The sequence below is a fragment of the Hesperophylax consimilis genome, chromosome 6 (genome assembly GCF_061612785.1).
Source record: "Hesperophylax consimilis isolate HC1 chromosome 6, BYU_Hcon_1.0, whole genome shotgun sequence".
Classification (NCBI taxonomy): Eukaryota; Metazoa; Arthropoda; class Insecta; order Trichoptera; family Limnephilidae; genus Hesperophylax; species Hesperophylax consimilis.
Window position 1 is genome coordinate 26,526,092 of NC_142841.1, and position 23,548 is coordinate 26,549,639.

At 33.0% G+C, this 23,548-nt stretch overlaps 2 protein-coding genes across 9 annotated transcripts in view; both read left to right on the top strand.

Moving 5' to 3' along the window:
- The window catches only part of hlk (hulk), a 56,394-nt gene extending 54,032 nt beyond the window's left edge, over positions 1-2,362 (top strand). For both annotated transcript variants that reach the window (XM_089632503.1, XM_089632504.1), the window contains 2 exons: positions 440-622; positions 1,185-2,362. In XM_089632503.1, the coding sequence (XP_089488629.1) occupies positions 440-622; positions 1,185-1,372 (371 nt within the window). In that variant the 3' untranslated portion in view covers positions 1,373-2,362. The remainder of the gene's footprint in view (positions 1-439; positions 623-1,184) is intronic.
- A 5,281-nt stretch (positions 2,363-7,643) lies between these two features.
- jar (Myosin heavy chain 95F jaguar) overlaps positions 7,644-23,548 on the top strand; it is a 102,808-nt gene continuing 86,903 nt past the window's right edge. For 5 of the 7 annotated variants that reach the window (XM_089632505.1, XM_089632508.1, XM_089632510.1 and 2 more), the window contains exon 1: positions 7,644-7,736. The gene's annotated coding sequence lies outside the window, so the exon portion shown is untranslated. The remainder of the gene's footprint in view (positions 7,737-23,548) is intronic. The other 2 variants (XM_089632507.1, XM_089632512.1) reach the window with 1 other exon arrangement.

The window sequence follows — 23,548 nt, forward strand, 5'->3', positions numbered from 1 at the left end:
CATTTGCCACATTATACATTAAAACCTTAACCAAAAAGGGGTTCGAAAGAAGGAGATTTTGAACTTTAAATTTGTTTTTATAGGCCTCATACTTTATTTTATTCATGGCTTATGAAAAAACCTATCAAAAAAATGCTTCATTATTTGAAAGGGTTCTACTCAGTATTTATCGAAGCATTTAAAATATGTATTTCAAAGCGATATAATCTTCAAATCAAAAACACATGATTACGCATTACTTTGTACTGCTTCGCCGTAAGGGCAATCTTCTGTAAACATTAGTTTGTAATAATATGTACATCTTTAAAGTTGATTTTAAAAGTACCCACATAAATATAAATTTACATTACAGAATTTATTTTGAATGTAAAAAACATAGTTAAAATTTTCAAATTGCACAAAGTAGCAATCTTAAAATAATATTTCATTATCATTTCAGATGAACAAGACCTCCCAGAAAGCCAAACCGTTTTGGTCAACCTGGAAAAAATTGATGGGGAGACGGACAACTTGGACATCACATTTGTAAAGATGGGAGATCCTAGATATGCCCGGAAGTGGGGAGTTACTAAACTACCTGCAATTGTATACTTCCGAAGAAGATTCCCAAGTATTTACAGAGGTAATACTTTCACCCTTAAAATAAATACACTCATCGTTATTATTTATATGAGAGACAGTAAAGTTTACATGGCTTCCCCTTAAGTTATTTCTCATGTTACACAGAATTTCTTTGACAAATGAAGTTGAAGCCATAGGGTGTTTGATAATGTCTGATAGTTCCATCATCCCCACAGCTTTTATTGTTTTCCATTTCCAACAGTTGCATGGGTGCATTTCTCTCCATATTGAGGAGTTGCTTGGGTTTAGGAGTAACTATAAGCACTTTCAATTGGGTGCTTTACAAATGCAAATGCACAATGCAAACTCTGGATATTCACAAAACACTGATGTCCTTTATTAGATATAATTTATAATGAAAAAAGGATAGACAGACAAGACTTTATTATATGATGTTCGGAATCTTTCTCTCCTTGAAGAGCTGTACCATATTATTATTATATAACCCTGTAATATTGGTAGATCTATTTTAATGTTACTAATGCCATCTGTGTTTAGCACAGCTAAGCAATATCTAAAATAAATACCACAATATGGATATATATTTGTGATTAATTTTACAGGAGATATACTATCCGAATCAGAAGTGCTCGAATGGCTGAGAAAGAATCGCTTCCGACAACCAGAACTAAACATATTTATGTACGCCATGATCGCAATCTCCATCGCCTTCGTCATGTACACGGCCTTTCTGCTGCAGTGCTTCAAAGTGCCGCCCCCCACACTGCCCCCCCACCCCAAGCAGGCGTGAGGGCCGCAGTCCTGACTCCAGCCTCCCATGTCTTAACGTGACCTTCTCTGTGTTGCGTGGCCTCGTAACACGGACCTAAAGCGATTGCTACAAAGTGGAACGTTAAATGATATATTCTAATGTTCCATGTGTAGCAGATACTACATGTTACGAGCGGGACACGGTGCAAACACCCGGTCACAATGTGATATTACATCAAATGTTCATTAGAATACTTCACATTCATCACCATTTATCAGAATCATGTGCACAGGACAACGGAAATTTCCAATAATTATTATTGCTAATTTACTCAAAACTCCAAACTTTTGATCAGTCTCTCACCCTTGGACAGTAAAATCAGATGTAAAAAATGCTTCGATTCATTTTTTATAATTTTATAAATAATTTAGTTAATAATTATAAAAATTATGGTTCATGACGAAACGTTTTTAAATCTTCTTCGCAATATTGAGCCAAAAGGAATAAGGAACGACAGATATGGTTTCTAAATCTACCATTGCAATATTGGGTCAGTAAGAATAAAGACCCAACAGATTGAGTAAATTCCAAATCATGTCTACCCAACAGATTGCTTCCAAATTTACATTGCAGCATGCAGTACACCGAGCCACGTATGATCAACAGGTTAATTGCAATCTTACAATACTTAGTTCATAAAGCGCTCATTTTAGAATAAGTTTTTTGGATTACCGATAAAGTAAAGATTATTTTTAAGGTTTTTCCTTCTCCCGCGACCAACACCAACCAAAAGCCGGTGTTAGAGAAATGTGTAAAACATTTTTCTTTTTTTTACCTGCATTTTTTTATGTTACAAAGATGACGTGGTATGTTTATGAAAAATATTATTTACAATTCAGCAAATCCCAAAATATTATATATAGTACGAAATAAACAAATCTTCATATTACTACTTAGTATAATGACCACGATAATTTGTAAATAACTATGTATAGGTATAAAATGAAATAAAAATATTTTAAAATCAAATTTTCTTACAATTTTTTGTGTATCACCATTCTATCATTCCCTAAACATTACACATATCAATAAATGACTAAATGAGAAGCAAGTTTAAAAACAAACGAAATAATAGACAGGCCGCCCATAAATGAGATACTTTGGTTGCAACTATTTCGTTCCAGTAGCCGTCTACAAATTGAGTGCGCACACGATTGACTTTAGTAGTGGCAACTATTTCTTAGTATAAATATAAAAACACTAAAATATCACTTATAGTATACGAAGTAAGTACTTGGAGGAAATATACGCACTACGTCGATATCTTACCCCACAAGGGGGAAGACAGTTATGCTAAAATTATAAATGGCCTGTTTTTGTGTTCGTCAAATTTGGCAAAAGGGGTAAGATTGAAGTACTTTTTTTAGTAAATACTATGGCTAATGTGTTTAAATGCGATTTTAGAATGAATTCCGGTCTTGCCCCCTCAAATTTTCAATGATACCACACATTGAAAAATAATTTACAGAAAGTTTTTTTTGGCAGTTTTTAAATGTTTTAGTGTGTATAACTCGATAAATAAAAATATATTATTATTTTTAATGATAAACTAATTTTTATAAAACAAGGTTTTATGCATAGCATAAAGGATAACAAATAATTATAAGCAATAATTAGTCGACTGAAATATCAATACAAATTGAAAATATCTCCCGAGTAAAAATAAATCCCGACAACAATATAATAAGCAGTAATTGTTGATTGAGGTACCTACTAGTACATATTGAATCATTTGGCGGGTTGGAAATAAACCCACATAGCTCAGTGGTTTTAGAGCACCTGACCGGACATCAGAAGGCACGGGTTCCATTCCCGTGTATTATTTGTTATAAATATTTGATAATTTATTATTTGTTATAAATGTATTAGCATAATTAAGAGCTATAGATAACATAATAAAAATTAAACACTTTGCAGGGGATACTGTAAATTGTACTGTATTCAATAAAAAATTCCAAAGTGGACAAATGTTCAACTCATCAAAAAAGCACCCGATTTTATCCCAACTTACCTTTTAATTGTTTAGTTAATTTTAGTTAAGTTAATTTTCAATCTAATTGGTTACCGGCAGCCGCAACTTAAGTCTCTTGTGCTTCATGGAAACTTCATACACCGTAATGGATTTTTATGCCCACAACTGTTGAAACGCAACTGTCTCCAGTGTATCTGCAACTAAAGTTTCTCGTCTGCCGGGGCTCATACCTCATACGCAACCACTACCCAGGATTATAATTCTGAATGAATCAAAAGTTAAATGTCATGAAAAAAATATGGTGAATATAAACATCTGAGGAGGTTTTGGTCTAGCACAATGTTTATGGATGTAATGTAAATATTTGCCTGAATGTCATTTGATTAGCATAATATAAGGTACAACTAAAGCGTACTTACATTCCCGATGGGATTGTGGGTATTTATAACACCGATATTAACAGTACATTACTTATTTTATCGAAAAGTTTTCAAAGAAAAGACATTCTATTCACTGAAACAATTCAAACACAAGTAACGATAAAAATTAATAGTAACACAAGTAATGACACCTAAGGAAAGCTAGTGACATTGACGTCTTGATAATATTATTTATTAACAAATTCAAAACTTGAGGGGGGGAAAATGACATAGATATACCACTCTGTACCACTCGAAGAAGATAATGTTGACCATAGATGTATCTAAAATATACCACTAGTGATGGGCATGATCGAAATATTTCGATCGAAACGTCAAAAAATCAATTATTCGCTCGGAATTTAGCGGGAGCAATAGCTGCGGACAGAAGCAGCGTTTTTTGCATGCAGGGTGGAGGGGGGGGGTATGGTTCACTGGTATGGCAACATTTTGGTAGATAGGTACTTCATTTGCAAAAAACGAGAAAAACCAATGTTTACATAATGGCAATGATATTTAAACTGTTTACGGTTTTATGTAGACCAATCTATTGATACGCTCGATTTCTACGGTTAAGAATTTTAATGCTTATAGTCCTTACTCTTCCGTGAATTCGTTATTCAATAAAAGAAATAATGCAATTTTTCATGCCCACGGACATAAAAACCTGGACACCGAACCAAATCCAAATTTAAAATATGTGTATCGGGTCGATTTCGTTTTCACAATAAAAACATACCTTTACATACTACCTTAGAATAATAGAGCGCCCTCGAGGTTTATTATTAGGTTAATTTTTAAGGTGCCGTTTCACAAAAACGGCACCTTAAAAATTATCAATTTGTTCTTATTAAAAACCTTACCAACTTATTATAAGTCAGAATGCCATTTTTACACACACTCAATGCACGGGCATCGAAAATCTCAACCTTAAAATGAATGAATTATTCATGTACTCGTAGCTTTTCAAATTTAATTTTATTAAGTTTTACGCCCAGCCGGGCTTTTACATGCATTTTAAAACTGAATTTATCAAGTAAACTATCAAAAATTATAAAAAAAAATAAAACCAACGAACATTAAATAATATTAGTAAAACATGTAACAATAACATAAAATATTAAGGCGATGCACTAGGTCGTGTAATATTTTAAATTGAGCCGCTATCAATAACAACCCTTACGTAGATGGCGATAAGGTTTAAATTCCCGCTTAACACCATCCGCCTGTTTTGATTTATACAAGAAAAAAACATGGCCAAAAAGTGCCTTTTATTTTATTTTGTGGATGTTCAGGCATAATTTTTTTTTTCGATCATTTTATAAATAACTTAATTTGCCACATTATATAATAAAATCATAACCGAAAATGGGTTCGTAAGTAGGAGATTTTGAACATTAAAGCAGTTTTCATAGGCCTTTACAATATTTTTTTCTGGGGGTATAAAAAGACTTATCTAAAAAATACTTGATTAAGGCCAGGATGTATTCTACTCGCAGTATTTAATTAAAGCATCTGAAACATTTCTAGGCGACCGAATTTTCAAACCAAAAACACATGATTTTGCATTACTACGTATGGCATCGCCTTAAAGAAACTAGAACAATACTGCATATAAGACAAATCACTAAAACTACATTACCAACGGTACTCTAATTTTTAGGGTTCAACTCTTATTTTTAGGGTGCTGGTATAGATTACGCTTAATTCTATAAATGGAATCAATAATTTTATCAATAGTACTCCTTTATGTTATACAATGTCATAATTAATACCCAGAGATGTGCAAAATGGGTACCCAAAACCATTTGAAATGCAAAATGGAAATGGGTCAAAACTTTTCCATTTGAAAATGCAAAATGCAAAATGGTTTTTAGAAAAGCATTTCAAATGCAAAATGCAAAATACCTATTTTCAAAATGCATTGAAAATGCAAAATGGTTTCTCAGGTCAAACAATTAAAATAATTGTACAATTTTGTCATTTAATAATGGACATCAATGTAGAACAAACATATTACATGATGGTAAATCCAAAAATACCACGACTACAGATTATGAACCAACAAAAAATTTGCGCGGGACTAATGTTGCCAACGTAAAAACATAGAAACATCTAACATCTAACATTTAATATTACAGCGTCATGGCCCCATGTTCAGTATTTGAATCAGTATTTTTTGTAATGGTATCACTCAATTGCCAGGGCTCCTACCAGGGAACAACTTGACAAATGTAAATTATCTCTCATAGCGAGGTTGAGGACCGACTGATATTTTGGGCTTATGAAAAAAAGATGAGTGGAGATAGTAGGAAGAATGTTGCAAAAAAGCATTTAAAATGGAAAATGCATTGAGAAAAGCATTTAAAATGCAAAATGCAAAATGGTTTTTAAAAAAGCATTTAAAATGCAAAATGGAAAATACCCATTTTGCATTTCCATTTGTAATGGATTTATTTGAAATAAAGCACATCTCTGTTAATACCCAACATCCTAATATTTGACAAATAGCAAAGAATAATTGCGTAATCCTAAATGCATATCAAATCACATTAGGTAGTAGGTAACACAATATACCATGGGAATAATATCTCGTTTGTCAAGCAATCCGAAATATTTTTTACGTATCTCAGAGTTGGGAGTGATTTATGTTTTTGAATGAATTCTGATTCAATGATCATGACTGCTTTGATGTCGATGAATTCTGACAGAATCAATTATTCATTGTTCGCTAATCGATTCATTGTTCGATGACGTTTTAAAACGACTGTCTTAGACTGTGATTTCGAGTGATTTTTGACAGAATCGATTTGTCCATGACAATGAATCCAAATATTTCGATGGTCAAAAAGATCGAGTAAACCATCGAAAATTCTATAAGTATGTATATATTTGTACGACGCCCTTGAGGTGATTTTGCACAAAAACGGCGCTATTCAAATAATTTTATTATTATTCATCAATTGTGCCAAGTGCTAATTTTGGGTGTCGTGTGATTGATTTTCCGCGGCCTGTGTGGTATATTATGAATCTGCACAAGAAGCAAATAATTTGTTGTCTTCGCAAATTTTTATTAATGGATAATTCAACTGTTATATTTGTAATATTTGCTAGAGGAGTTATTACAATGTTACCAAACGGCGTATATCGGAGTGACGGAGAGTTTTTATGAAACCGGGAGATTTGAAGAATTATGATAATTTCCTAATATCTGTATACGTTGCTTTACAGTAAATAATGTTGACATTGATTCAATTGTTTTCGTGATGGTATTTGTTAAAAAAAACCTAATCGAAGAATAATTATTACCCTAAAGTGAATTGGCTAGTCTTATGGAAAGAATTCATTTTTAGAGCTAATAAATAATAACCACGGTACGCTGTTCAGCCGTACGACGTTTTATAAAGTGACAGAAGTTTAAAAATACTTACGTAAAAATTGTACGTACGTATTTGAATCTTAGTTCTATTTAACGAAATACGTTTTTTAAGCTTTTCGCAATCTTTTTTAATGCAGACTGGTGGTTCTTATTATTTTTACATTAAAATTGTACGTACGTATTTGAATCTTAGTTTTATTTATAATGTTATAAAAATGTTTTAAAATGCATGTTGTGTGCGTGAAAAATGCTGTCTCTGACTGTAGCTATGGCTCCCGTGGAACCCCGAGTGATCAATTTCATCAATCGTTCGATTCTTTTGATGTTTCGAGTAAAATATTTCAATGATGCCCAACACTAGTAGCTAGTTAGCTGCGCACTGTCTGGTTCAACAAGCGAAACCCATGATAGTTCTAGCCCAGTTCTAGCCGCTCGTTATAAAATAAATATCGAAAATGCGAAACTTGCGAACAAACTTCAGTTGGTTGGATACGGTTTCGGAAATTGTTGTGCGCGGGTGAAGTGTTTTTTTGTTTATGTCACCTGCTGACTATTACATTATTTGTAAGTCAGGTGAGTTAACAAACAATTTATTATATTTTGCACGAACGTATCCCCATAAAGGATTCATGTGGTATACAAGCATCTCATAGCGAAATGTTGATTCGGCACTTTTAACTAACAATAATTTCGATTGTGAAGTTGTCAAACTTTTTGGACTGTGTCAAATTGTTCAAACAATCACTTTATTTGTTTGTCAGCAGTTAAACATAATTATTAGGTACTTTTTACACACTTTTCCTCGAGTTTATTTGAAAAGTGTAACTGTATTAATTTATATTACAGCGATAATGAACTATAAAATCTTATCTGAATAGTTAGTAAAATTCAACTTCAGTGTACTTGGTCATATCTTGAAGCCGGGAAATCTTACAAGGTTATTTGGAAAATAGATTTTCCTCTTTTCATATGATATAATATGGTATTGTATCTATTATTACCTATTTTTCTAATATATATAATATAGTATTGTAACTATTATTACGTATTTTTCTAATTGGAATGATCTGTGATATAAAATTATAATGCAGGTAATCATCATACGTATAATTTAAGCTATCCATAAATAATGGTACACAATGAATTGACTAGATAATTTTCTAGTGAGCACTTTTACCCTTCTGTTATACATATATGATTTATTTATCGACGTTTATTACATACCATATTTGTATTTTATATCCAACCGATTTGCAACTCCCAAATCAGCATGTCCTAATTATATGATGAATAAATCTATATCAAGAACTATTTTTGTTCTTCGGCGGAAATGTTGAGCCCGTACCTACTTGAAAAAAAACCTTGACTATCATTATGAGCTGAAACGGACGGTCCGTTTGATAGACTACAAACCTATTGCAATCACAGTCACAGGTAGGAATGCTGTCCTTGTTCTACCGGTATTTCGATGGAAGATGCTTCGAGGAACTAGCTTCACTGATCCAGGTACCCCGGTTCATTTTACACGGTTGACATTTATTGTCATGATAACATGTCGTTTCTACGACTCGTTCTTGAGTAACAACTGTGCTTCCTCCCTCCTGCAACATGAGTCTCTTCAAGACCCATGTTCTTCTCCTCAAAAAGACCCTCGGGAAACTATTTTCCTCAGGGCCTCCTCTCCAGAATTTAAAAAAACTTCCCTCCTCTGACAAATATCTTAGTCGTCTGTAGGAAAGCTTTTAATTTAAACTAAACATGAACTTTGTAATTTATAACCATCATCATCAACCTTTGAGCGTCCCGGCAGCCTCCACTTCTGCCTGTCTCCAATTCTTTCCCAAGGATAGCAAGGATGTGTTGTTGACCTTCACACATCATGTTTAGATCTCCTTGCCAAGAAGTCTCTCTGCGGGTTTGCCATCTTCATCACGTGCCCTGCCTAGACGAGCTCTCCTAGTTTCATAAAAATCCAATAATTGGCGGTTCTTCTGGTGGTACCAGGTACCATCGATTATATCGATGTTGGTACCTATAGTTCGTGCTTCTATATTATAGTTCCTTAGACATCAATATAATATTTCCTCGTATGGTGCCAAAGATTAAATATTCTTTCGCTATTTTTCGTGAAGGTTCAGCACTCAGGTCTGATTTGATGAGATGTTTTATAACTAACTAACCATCACGCCGTTTCCCCGCAGGGGTAGGCAGAGAGGACGGACCGCCAAACAACTCGGTATTGGCACACACTTCTTGCCTCGTTCACATTCATACATCGTCTCAACATACTCTTCTATTATTCTGACACTTGACATGGCCCGACTCGAGTATCTGATTCACTTGATCGTGCCATGTCTTCCTCGGGCGTCCCCAATTCTGCTACCATTCGCATTCGCGTCATATATTCTCCTTACACTCCTATCTTCGCTTGTTTTATACTTTTATAGATAAATGCGTAATGGCTTAAGTGCCTTAAGTCATTGAATGCTGAGTGGATTTCATTTTTTAAATGTTTCTGTAAACTGTACAATATTTAATATCCCTTGGTCTATGTAGGACGTAGGTACTAACTATTGTCTGTCTCTTTCATTCTTTGTTTCACATTGTCTGGATATGGTGATTGCGAATCACATGTAAATGAAACCTGCCCTTTGAGAGTTTTCTTGTAAAATTACTCCCTTGCTTATGTTATCAACCAAACGAATCCGAATTACCCCTGCACCAACCAATCAGCTAACTGATTAAAATGAAAGTAATTTTCTCTGTGGGCAAAGAAAATTCACACTTCCAAGTAAATAGCCGCACATATATTCCCGCTGCTGGCCCAATGGAGAGCACTTTCTCGGAAGTCATTCATAATATAATTAGTTCATAATTATTATTCGAGTGATTTATCTAAATTAGCAGTGTACATGAACGGGGAAAAGTGAAACGCTTTGGAAAACGAAACGAAATACGGCAGCTTGTTGCAAGCTTTTTTTTAATGCAGACTGGTGGTACTTATTTTTATTACTAGACATTTTTACAAGGAGCTGTGTCTTCACTTCAAGGACCATAGATAAAAGGTATAATTAAATAACAGGTGTAACGGAAAAAAAATTCTAAGATACCCTTTATCTAGTAATAGTGTCATTCACAGATACAAATACCAACACCACGAATTCCATACCCAGCAGTAGGAAAATTAGTAAGGAAAGGAGAAACTTGTTCTTTAACTTTCGAAGTAATGACTGACCAATGTTTCGGTTTAGGTTTCGGCCAGTTTCAGTTTCGGCCGCGGTTTCGGTTATGATACTTATACATCCGCGAGCCGAACTGCCGAACTGAACCTCAACTTATGGGAAAGAAACGAAGCAACCGCAAATAGCGCGAAACGCCGCTTGCAGTTGATTCGTTCCTTTCCCGTAATTCGTGGTACGGTTCGCGTTTCGGCTCGCAAGTGTAAACGTACCCTTATGTGTATCGGATCACGTTCAGCTTTACTGAGATGTATGTTGTGTATGCCTCTAGAATAAATTAAATATTATTTTTAAGTATACTCTTACATACACAAGTTCACCGTTCAAAGAATAATGAGTTTTTAATTGGATTGCTTTTTTCTAATAAAGACTAGACAGACTATAGTTAGTACTTATAAGATCTTTTGTATTTTTGTAATTCCTTTACAGTTCCTATAGCGTACATTGAAGAACTATTATATTCTTAACATTATATATTCGACTGTTGCGAACTTCTGCAACTCATAAACTTACGAATACCTACAATAACAACACGACACAATACACTATTTCACTGCAACACACATAAGCGCAATTATATTGCGAACTTCCCAATACAACGGTTTCACACTATGGTAAATAAATACTTAGGTGATGTCGATATATTTAATATTAACTTTGCGAATTTTGTGGATTATGTAAAAGACTTATTTCAACACTATTCCTAAATTCTATCGCTGTATTTTTAAATTTATGTTCTTGTTATTTTTTAATATGTTTCTTGCATATATTATTTTTTAATGTAATTTTATGTTTATTATTTCTTTCTCATGTTTCAAAACTGTCATTAAAATTGTACCACATACATGTAAAATCCCTTTGGGGGTTAAATAAATAAATAAATAACAACGCATCAAAAAGCGCTAAAAGTAAACCAATATTCTCATTAAACTGTTTGGTTTTATTCCATTTTGCTTTTTGTTCAACACTAACTGATAAACTCTTAACTAAAACAGAAGCCGTAATTCGGTTTCGGCTGAAAATCTGGTTTTGATCGGTCACTACCCCACAATATTTGGCAATCATTAAACCGATGTCAATGTACAAAATTCTCAATGACAATAATATCGCCGCCATATAATAATAACTGGTGATAGATATTGTGATGACGATGACTGACGAGCGATAAATCAATATGTATTTCGAAAGATTCCAATGATATTATATCCCGGAATAGATATAGATAGTGTAATTTGCGCAATGTCGTCCGCGTGAATCACGTTTATTTTATTATCTACTTCTATTTCAGTTGATAAAGAATCGCGAGCTTCTATTTCTTATCAACGTTTTTGTGAGCATTATTTTACCTGCTGGCTAGCAGTGGCACCATCGCCTTTTTCCTACATTTCTCGTTTCTCTATAGATAACTTGTAACTTAGAAAAACTTTTGCTTTTTTATTTACTTTCCTATCTTCTAACTGCACTCTTTTATGTTTACCTTTCAGTAAAAAAAAACACCTTTCTTACCAAGTTGCACTTTCAAAAAACTGTCGCGAATTGGCTTGAAAAAGACGCCAGAAGCTTTTTCACTTCCAACACGAAAAAAGCCAGTGAAAGACAGTAAAAAGTATTGATGGTGGTCATTTAACTATTATTCTAGTGCCTTTGGCTGGAATTGTAGTGAAAATACATAACCTTACATTAAAAAAAATATATGTAAGAGTTCCAACTGTTCCCAAACGTCTGGAGCCAGTGAAACTTTGGTATTCAAATGGAGGTATTTTGTGAGGCTGAAGGTAGTTGGGACGGGAAGGAGGTCGGAAAGTGCCTGGCTATTCACTTCTGATCACCAACCACGGCTAAAGTCATTCAAGCAACGTTTCAATTCTGAATGGTTGTCACTAGGGTGATTAGTTAGTTCAACTTCAGAAAAGTTCCCACATAAACACGCTACAAGGTTCACAGAAAACTAATTAATCCCAAAAGCAAACAAAACTATATTTCAAAAAGGACCACACTACATGGCCATTCAATTCAAATTCAAATTCAAAAAATATTTACTGCACAAAAAGAGTACAAAGGGTATAGCTTATAGGTTACATCCTATTTCTTCCAGCTAACCCAACAAATACACATTATATTACATATCCCAACAATTACATGTTAACAAATAAATAACAGTAAATAAAAATTAAAAAAAAAACAGAAGTATTAAAGTATATAACAACCTTTCACGTAGCATCAAGCAAATAACCGACATACTTAAATTTAAATCATCACTAAAAACATTTCTTTTAAACAAATGTCACTACACCTTAAATGAATACCTTAAATACCTCTGTTTTTTTTTTATTTACATACATTTGTTAACATGTAATTGTTGGGTTATGTAATACAATGTGTATTTGTTGGGTTAGCTGGAAGAAATAGGATGTAACCTTTAAGCTATACCCTTTGTACTCTGTATTTTTGTGCAATAAATATTTTTTTGAATTTTGATACTGAGCGCATCTTCCTCTCTGGAACGTGCCGCAAATATAATATATATTATTTTAAATGAATAAATAGTGAAATAACACAAATTATTAAAAAATAACGTACTTACGCAAACTGGGATTTGAACCGGGATTGCAAATCGAGAGCCTTACTCCTCGCCAACTTTAATTTAACTCGCCGAAGTTATTCTAGATTACGTCTTTGGTTCATAACTCCTGCACAATAAAATTCATCCGATTGCAAGGAGTACCTACTCATTAGTACAGTTTATATTATTATAGTACTTACCCATATAGTATAACTTTTATTATATTTGGTGCTGGCGTATGCTGGGTAAGTATGTACCCAGGAACATTTCTTAGGTAAGAATTAATGCTGAGAAAAGTTTTTGTTTTGTTTTGAGGTACACAAATAATTATTAAAATTAAAAATTCTCACTGTTTTCAACATTTCAAACGTATTATGCGTAAATAATGATTATGTTTTAATTCTAATACTGTTGTTGGGCGGAAGTGAGGGGAGAGCAATGGAGGGAAACGAAAAAGGGTGCAATATGGCTATTCAGATTTAGTATAATACAACATTTATAGCAGTCTATCTATAAAAATAGCAGAGCTGTTAGATCCTTGTTCCGCATCCAGATATCGTGTTTATAGTTATATATATGTATATCTCATTCAAAACCAACAACAATATTTTAACATTTGAATCTCAGATAAAAAGCTGGATACAAAACATAGGGAGATCAAAAATAGATAATATACTGACACCAAATACAAACTGAAACTGAAATCTCCCAACTGAACAAAAAAAAAACACCATGTAAATTATTTCAGAAAAACACTATTTAATACATTTATAATTACTTTATATTATCCATACTACTAAATTTTAATAATATGTAAATGAAATCCTCAGCACGGGAGATCCCAGTGAGGATATCATTATATCGATCTGTTACAAAAAAAAACAAGATAATATAACACTTATTATTATTATCGATAGCTTACTAGATATATTCTTTTTAAATGCATTTAAATGCTAATAAAATAAAATGTATGAAGAACAAATATTTTTGTTGTTGTATCTGAGATTTGTGAAGTGGGGGATGTGTTCAGTTTCACAATAGTGAGAGATAAATTGTATTTAATTATAAATTTACTAAATGTTTTAATAAATCTTTATTCTTATTATCTCTAAATAGTATTAAACAAAGTTGCTTTCCGCGTCTGTCTGATTTTTCAAGAGTTTTAGGCCGATTTTTTTCAATGTCTCGGCCTTGTGATCTAGGTGGTTTTGCTTATATCATGCACGCGAATAACTCTAATGTTTAATCGATAATCTGTTTGTAACAAAAATTTCCATTAGCGTCTGCCTACACACCTTCCTACCATTGCTTTGATGAGATGCATTATTTAATTTTATGTATTTTATTAAACTGCATCGTTCTTGAACGTTTGTACCCGCAGTTCCGTGACATATTTATTAGTGCTGCATGCGACCAACTTCGTCCAATTATGTGTACCGCCGATAGCTCCGTTGTGACCTCTTCCTCTTTCTCATAAGCGACGCACGCAACAGAAAGAGAGGTTGCCACGGAGCTCTCAGCGGCAGGGTCATGAAGTGAGTCAGCCCACAGTCCCCACAACTTGACTTGTCTGCCAGCTGCCTGCCTCAAATTACCATAATTATTCATAAATATTTTTTATCTACGAAAAGTGATGCGCATAATCCATATTGGTTTTAATCGACAAATATTTTTTCGATTTTGACTACTTTAATGTATTTAAAAAAATATGTTTCAACACTTACAAACCTTTATTCTATGTTTAAAAAATATCTCAATCGAAAATTATTTCACACCATTCTATCTTATAATAGTTTTTAAATGATTCTATATAACTTTTTGAAGCCTGAATTTGTGTCATAGGTCCTGGGGGTTGATTTTTTTAACATTGAAAACTTTATAGTTATAATGGAATTGTTTTCAGAAACAATTCTCTAATATAACCAAATAACTTTAGTCCGCCTCAGAACATGACACCCTAGTGAGGAGGACTAAGAAATACAATTACTTTATATAAATTCACTATAATATTTTGTTTGTACAATGTTAATAGTCGCTAAAAATCGGAACTATACACGGTGTCCGGAAACTCGTAGTACAAGCGGGAAACTGGAGAATCTACACCACATGGAGAACCCAAAAAAACATAAAGTTTTTTGATTTGAGCATTTTCAAAAAAAAAAAAAAAAAAACCAAAAAAAAATATTTTTCGGCTATTTTAGGGTTAAAGTTTTTTCTGGTGTTTAGGGTTGAATAACAGATGTTTTAACCCTGCAGAGCAGAAATATTTTATGATTACACCGGGTTAAATGAAGGGTGATTTCAAAATAATGCTTCAAATCCGAATTTCTTCATTTGTTTTACTTTCAAATAGTTTTAATTAGTTGGGTACTTTGATCTTCAGTAATAATTTATAAGAATTTGATTAAAAAAAAAAAAAAAAAAATCAACTTCAAACTCGATTTACTCGATAACGAAAGCTCAAATAAAAAAAAATATATACTACAAAATCGACTCCAAATGTGATGTAGATTCACCAGTTTCCCGCTTGTACTACGAGTTTCCGGACACCCTGTATAAGACAGCGCGATATATGAAACCTAACCTGCATTTCGATAATGAATTTGAATAGATTCATTCCATTATGACCATCGCTAGTGTCAATACCGACGAGGAAAAGTAGGTACCTTCATACGAGTTCAATATTAGATAAAAAATACAATTTCAAATATTATGCAAATGACACAACACTATTTGCTGAATGAACTTAGGTAGATACTTAAAACAACGTAACCTTGGCAATAGGTAGGTACCTACCTGTTCTAGTTTAAAAACAATACGAAACAACAGGTACAAATACAAAATGGCTACGATTTTTTCTAGATACTTTTCATTTAAATTTCTCATTTTAAATGTAGTTTAATTTTGTTATAAAAGTTTAATTATATTGTTTTTTCTTGAATGTTCTTGTCTGATTTGGTGATTTATTTAATTCCGTCCGAGTGACCGTAGCATTCTCGATTTAATAAAAAAATTGAAAACAAGTTTAGTACTTTCACTCTATAGCAGACTGCTGACGATAGAAAAGTTAAAAAAAGTCGGTAAGTTTTGTTCAATACGGTGATGGCGCAGTATTGTTTCGGATTTATGAAGCAAACGCTTTTTGTGATTTAAATATATTTTTAAATACACTAATCACCGTAAAAATCTGATACATTCTCTACCAATACTCTTTCAAACATATAACATTTTCTCTTTTCATACGTGCTTGTATATCTGAAAATTTGAATTTATTTTCATGTTCTTTTTTGATAAAATGAAACGTATTGAATTAATTTAATCATAAACCATAACGATTACGATAATTCTGCCGGTGAGCAAAAACAGTGTTGGTAATGGCGCACAATAAATGTGTTATACATATTTTAGCCATCGATTTAATGTTGATTCTCTGTAACAGGCGATAAAACGTACAATTTTTCACCTGCGTCGTTAACTTTGTGATACTGCGACAGGTAGCTTTAAAAAATATATTGTTTATGACAGTAGCTTGTCTTAAACTAATAATTTTTAATCATTTCATGTCTTAGAACAATGATAGGTGTAATATATCTATTTGCGATGTGCATTAATGCAATTAAAAATGATAAATATGAAAATACCATCGCAGGTTTGTATAAATATGAATAATGTCGTTAGAACGGCAAAATAAGAGCAAGCGATCCATTAAAAAGTGATTCATAAGTACACGATGCATCACAATATGTTTTTTTTCTTCTTATATTTAAACTGTGGAGGAAGTTTGTTGTAAATCTTTCCTCATTCCACAAATATACTGATTTAACTTTATTTGTTTATTTACTAGCTGAAGTCCCCGTAGTGGCTTGGGCTTTGTAGAGTTTTTTTTAAATCGTATGTAGACAGACATAAATTTTCTTCTTATTTTGAACGTCTCAAGTGTGCAGAATTATATCAAGAGGTATCAAAATTCTGCTTTATAGTGACCTTCTCTTTGTTTTGAAGGTTATGTTTGCAAAATTTCATCAATCTCGAATTAAAAGTGTACATTTGTATATATAAAACAAAGCCACCTTCAGATTCTTCTTTTTACATTATATAGATAGATAAAAGATAAACATTTAAATCCTACTAGACTACTTTTGCTGTTTGTCAGCAGGTTCATATTATTAACAACCACCTCTTTAGCTATGTAGAGGACATATTTTATTCATCACGGAAGAAGCAAGTTAGTGTCTTCTAGGTAGGTCTGTCTTGACAACGTAAGCGTAACATCTTATCGATGACTCACTAACACGAAATAATAATGGTTTATTTGATAAAGTCTCCTTATCTCTGAATACCGTCGCTTACCTACCTATTATAAACCTACTTTATGAATCGGATAATTTTGCCGCAGACCGCCTCATCATAAATATATGAAACATTTATCATTGTGACAACACTCTGTTTCAACAAAGGCGCTACGAGGAATGCCTTTTTCGTCAGGTCTCTTGTCACTTTAGAATCAATTCTTCTTTTCCTTCTATCGATGATTTTCTATTATCTGGTCAATCTACACCCTGTAGACCGCAACCCTAAACAACTCAATGGATCTTAATTAGTACCAGTTTGTCTTTCCATCAATTTTCCATGAATTTTCAGCTTGGTTATCCTGTGTACCATAATATAATGGAGTTTTTTATATTGATTTGGCGATTTAAATACATCCCGAACTAAATGAACCGTCTGTTAGACTGTAAATCCATAGGCCGCTGGTTCTAATCCGGCTCGAAGGACCAAACAATGTAACGTGTTCTATTACACGTAAATGAACTGTAAATCAAATCCACAATAAAACGACAATGTAAAGCTCATTCAATTGGTTTTGAAAAATCACGGGAAAAGTGGAATGAAGGAACAGCCTACATTGAATTCCCAAGAATCCCGGCAATAGGGCTCTCGACGAAACTTGCACTGTTCACAGGGTGAAATTTTTGATATTTGCAAACCGAGCACAAAGCATGTGAATAATATGACGAGAACACTATGATTCCACCTTCTTGCTACACGACACGAATTCGATTGCTGTACTTGCGACAATTTACAATGCAACAAAGCATCTTCTTCTTTTCAAGTGTGGGTAAGGCTGTTTTTAAGGAATGAAATGGATGGTAGGTTTACTGTTTTAATACTAAACATCTAAATAATATAAAACAAAGTCGCTATCCTCGTCTGTCTATTTGTGCGCTTAGTTCCTCTAAACTACGCAATGGATTTTGATTGGGTTTTCACTATCGTTTAGAGAATTTCTTTCGGAAGGGTTATATATAAAATACATGTATGTTATATTTATTTAAAGTAGAAAAAAATGTAGCGATGCCGGGTACACGTCAGCAAGTTTTTTTCAATATTCTTTTCTCGTTTAGCAATTATTAACACTTAATAAATTAAATATTACACGGCTTGAAATAATTACACTTGGATGCTCTTTAGTTCATTCGGTTCGGAATGAAATGTTGAAGAATCCATTAAGTGAGAGGAACAGACTTTAATGCTATTTGAACACATGGCGTTTCATTTCGTACTTGTTCTGTGTTTAATATTTCTGAATTTAGCAGTAGTTACCTACCTTCATATTTCATGATTATTAGCTGCTTTGTACCGTCAGAAAATCTATTTCTATAATACGATATTAATAATTTTTCTTCGACACGGATGTCAACAAACACGATCCTATATTTTTTTATTTTTTTATTTTGTCATTACTTACGTATTATGTTTTTAATTTTTTTTATTTTTTCTCTATAAATGTAAATCTTATTAGGGCATTTTTTCTATTATTTTATTCCCGCAAAAATTACTATCGTAAATGTATTTTTATGTTGACGAATATATTTTTTATAACGATTTAAAATGTGACATTTTCGATTTTTCGCCAAAAGGAAAAGTTTTTATTAATTAACTAGCTGTATCCCGCCACGTGTTGCTGTGGCTCAGTCAGTATGTGGCAGATAGATAAACAATAGCCCGTGTTGCTTTTATGTTCGACAGATGGCGCTGTAAAAATAGGTAATATATTTTGTGTCATAATTTAAAAGCAATCGGTTAAGAACTTTTGGAGATTTAATTTTTTTAACAAAGGAACTTCATTTTTTTTTTATTTATTCATGAATATGACTGCATTGACGACACGCCAACGTTGGTGCCAGCCGTCTTACCAGACGTTGGCGTTTTCTATGTCATAATGATGTTGTAGCCAATTGGAACCGTTTCGGAATTTGCGATTTTAGATCATTTTGAAAATCAATACTTATGAATGAAAATTTATCATTTTTAGTACAATGATCAGTATCATAAAAATAAACTTTAAATCTTCCACACATTTTTAGCGGTATTCATTGTTTGTGTAAATACCCCCTTGTATATATCTCATTTAACTATCCCGCAGCCAAGTGGGGGAGTAAGTAGTACCCAAAATTACTACCTTCCTTATATTAGCTTAAATACCATATCATTTTAGTATTTTACGTATTCCTGTGCAAATACAAAAATTACCACTAATAATTGGGATTTCTATAGTTTAAAAACCCATAAGACAGAAAAACCCATGAGGGGTCGTCGGAAGACCCACTTGGTTACAGACGTTCTGTTTAGCATCTTAACCTGTCAAGAGTTATGGCAGACTGGGATTGCACTACCCACCTCCCAATCATGCCGGATTATAAATTTAAATAAATAATATATGGTATTGGATAGACACACGCCAATTTGATTAACTTGCATTGCATGGGACTCTGCATCATCAAAAATAATAATTTTCTTGTTTATGGTCCTGCCACTGAGAGCTTCATTGTAAACTCTCTTTCTGTTACATTATAAGAAGGTGAGGTTGCAACGGAACTATCACTAGTATGTCTTTAACATGCTTGTAAGATGAAGCCTTCAGTGTGGTGATTTGTTAATCTTTCGTACACGATTAAATAACAATGACATATTATGTGGAAATAGAAAATGTCTGCTTTTACTTTTGAAAGAATCCGTGCACAACTAAGTACCTACTCGTAAACTCACACTGGGTTAATTCTGTCCTAATGACATATCTGTAGGTATGATGTATGATTAAATCCAAGTTAATTGGGGTTCTACATATACAGTGTTATCAGGGGCCTATCTTACTCGAACTTATCGGGGAACACGGAGAAAAATCTCTTCAATTTATTGGTAATCCAGTTTAAATGGGACTGCAGGCTGCTTCCTGATAAACTTTTATTAAATTCGTAATAATATCGGAACACGTGTTCATGCACCTGCGTTTATCTTAATAAAATATAATGACGAAATGCGGAATGTTAGGATTTTAATGAACCTGTTCTGAAATCGTGACATTTCATTGGAATTTTATTAAAAGTTTATCAGAAAACCTATCAATTAATTCGTTATCGGCCTACAGTTTCGTTCTTACTTTGGTCTCCCTCTTACAAAATTCACATTAATAACATTGAGCGAATACAAAAAAAAATCTACGTTTTATAAATTTTAAATTAAATATCCCACTAGAAGACAATATCATTTAATTTTTAAACTCGACTGTTGCGAACTTCTGCAACTCATAAACTTACGAATACCTACAATAACAACACGACAAAATACACTATTCCACTGCAACACACATAAGCGCAATTACATTGCGAACTCCCCAATACAACGGTTTCACACTATAGGAAACCAATACTTAGGTGATGTCGATATATTTAATATTAACTTTGCGAATTTTGTGGATCACGTAAAAGATTTATTTCAACACTATTCCTAAATGGAAGTTGTATTTTTGTAAACCAGTCTAATCGCTGTATTTTTAAATTTATGTTCTTGTTCTTTTTATTTTTTGCATATATTATTTTTTTATGTAATTTTATTTTTATTATGTCTTTGTCATGTTTCAAAATTGTTTGTCTTCAAAATTATACCACTACATGTAAAAGCCCTCTGGGCGTTAAATAAATAAAAATAAAATAACGAATAATTTGAAGAGATTCATTATAAATTAGCAATATTTTTTATCAGTAAGTGACCAGCTCAAGCGCGGGGCTCCATCGAAGCCAAGTTAGTCTCTCAGAATCTAGTCAATTTAGCCTCTCAGAATCTAAGCCCTACTATACTGCATACTGCAGATGTTACTCAAATGCTGACCCTGTACAAATCGCAATTGCGCCCCACTGTTGAATTTGAAGCCACTTCTGGGCACCTACTCTGTAACTTTCGAAATTTTCCTGCTGCCGGTTTAGAAACCACAAACTTACTGGTTTGTTAACCCGAAAGACCCTGGTCTGGAGCCCCAAAATACTTGACTCTGTACAGGCAAATTGGCTGTCTGTTTGACAGTTCCACTATCTTAACACACGGATTACAATTATTAGAGCACATACGTCAGGTGTTGTTCTTAGCGATATTTCAATGGAAGATGCGTCATTGATCCCTTCGGCACCGATGCGTAGTTGGGAAACATCAAACACGCGCCCAACATTTGTACGCGGTTGGCATTTGTCAAACAACATTTGTTTCTACCACTAGTTTTTTAGTTCAACAGTTTGGCTTTGGAACGATTTTCCGGCCCCTGTGCCTCTTTAAGACCCTTTTTCACCCCTTCCTCTCCTCAAAAAGGCCCTCCACAAATATGACATAGGCCCAGAGGGAAATTATTTTGTGTAAAATAAAATGTGTCTAGTTAAGGTAAAAAATACCCCTTGAAATGATAACGGCGTAGTGTTTGATTTAATTACAGTAACTTTTATACTGTTTTTATTACTTTCAGCACAGTTTATGAATCCCTGCTTTAAATTCCTATACGCAAACCTTATGTAAGTATATTATATCTCAGCATTCTGCAGATATTCATTTCGTATGCAAACATTGCCATGCTAGATTATATAGTATTTACCTACTTGTACTGTATCAGTCGCGATCTTTTTATCAAAATTTAAGTTGCATAATCAAAACTCTGATTGGATACTGCGTTAATTGTGTATTGTCTTGGTGATAATCTCGGGTTAGATAACATCTCAAAACCTTTATGTGGACCTGCCGCTAAAATCTCCCTAGTTACCTTTCTAATAGGCATCGTTTATACCAGTCATTCCCAATGTGCTCGATATAGACCTGCAGGCGTCCATCCAATTGAAAAAAAATGGGGGTGGTTAAGACGTAAATGGAGGACCACTGGTTTATACGGTTGTATGTTTTGGAACAATTTTACATACTAGCGCAGACCCGTGAAAAATCACGGGATATTATAATTATTGTTGGATTTGTGAAGATACGAGTTTATGTAAATAACACAATATTAATAATAACAATACACATGATTATTATAGCTGCAGAATAACCAAGAAAAATATTTACAATAGCAACTCTTTAATATATTTTTTTTCTTCAGTTATGTAAGTTATCGAAAGATTTTGTCTGAATTCTTGACACATCAGTTCCTATTTTAAAATGGCAGTTAAAATAATTTTCTGTTAAAAATACGGGTTTCCGGGGGAAAAGTGCATAAACTTCAGGAGGTGATTCTATATGATGGTAGAAGTAAAAAAAAGTATCTTTTTTGTTATTTTTTTTTCATACAAAAATATTTTTCCATATAAGAAAATTAGTTTTCCATACAAATAATTGAAATTTTGTAAATAAAATACTTTTTGTTTTAAAACCACGAGTTTTTAATAATTTTTAGAACCGACCGATTTCGCTTTACTCAAGCATCTTCAGGGTACAAATTATTACTAATTTGTGAAGATGCTTGAGTAAATCGAAACCGGTCGGTTCTAAAAATTATTAAAAACTCGTGGTTTTAAAACAAAAAGTATTTTATTTTATTTTATTAAATATGTCAAACCATAAAGTGATTGCTTTCTACAATAATATGAAATTTTGTACCTTAAAACTTCATTAACGTAAAATTTCTAAATAAGTTATGTATCTCTTTTACTTGTAGGTACTATCATGTAGAATAACCTCTCGAAGTTTGTTCATTTTACCCTCGGACACCCTGTATATTATTATACGTAAGCACTTTATCGCTTGTCTGAATTCGTCACACAATCAGTTCCAATCTTGAAAATGACTCTTAAATTCAAAATAAATTTGACTTCAATGAACCAACGTTACAATCACTAGCAGACAGACCCACTATCGATATTTGTATGTTTGATGGTGATTATTATTGCAATAATGACATTCTCTTGTTTCATGTTTGTTTTCGTCACAACTCGGAATCTATTTTTTGTAAACTCTACACTAATGGCTGTTCGTGAGTTCCCCATTATTGACAGATATTATTATATCGTAAATGAGCAAGTGTAGGTTAATGCAATGACAGTGCAGATCAGAGGTTCTCAATCTGATTTTAGGAAGGCTGTAATTTTTTTCGATGATTCCAGTATCTTTAATTTTTTAACTGAATTTCTGGATTGTGGTTCACTTCTCGTAAACATGATTTATTTTAGTGTTATTTAAGGACACATACCAACATACATGAAAAGTTAGTATTTTACTTGCTTCAAAAGTAAATGTACTCGCCACACCAGTTGTACTTCAAGATAGATATCTAG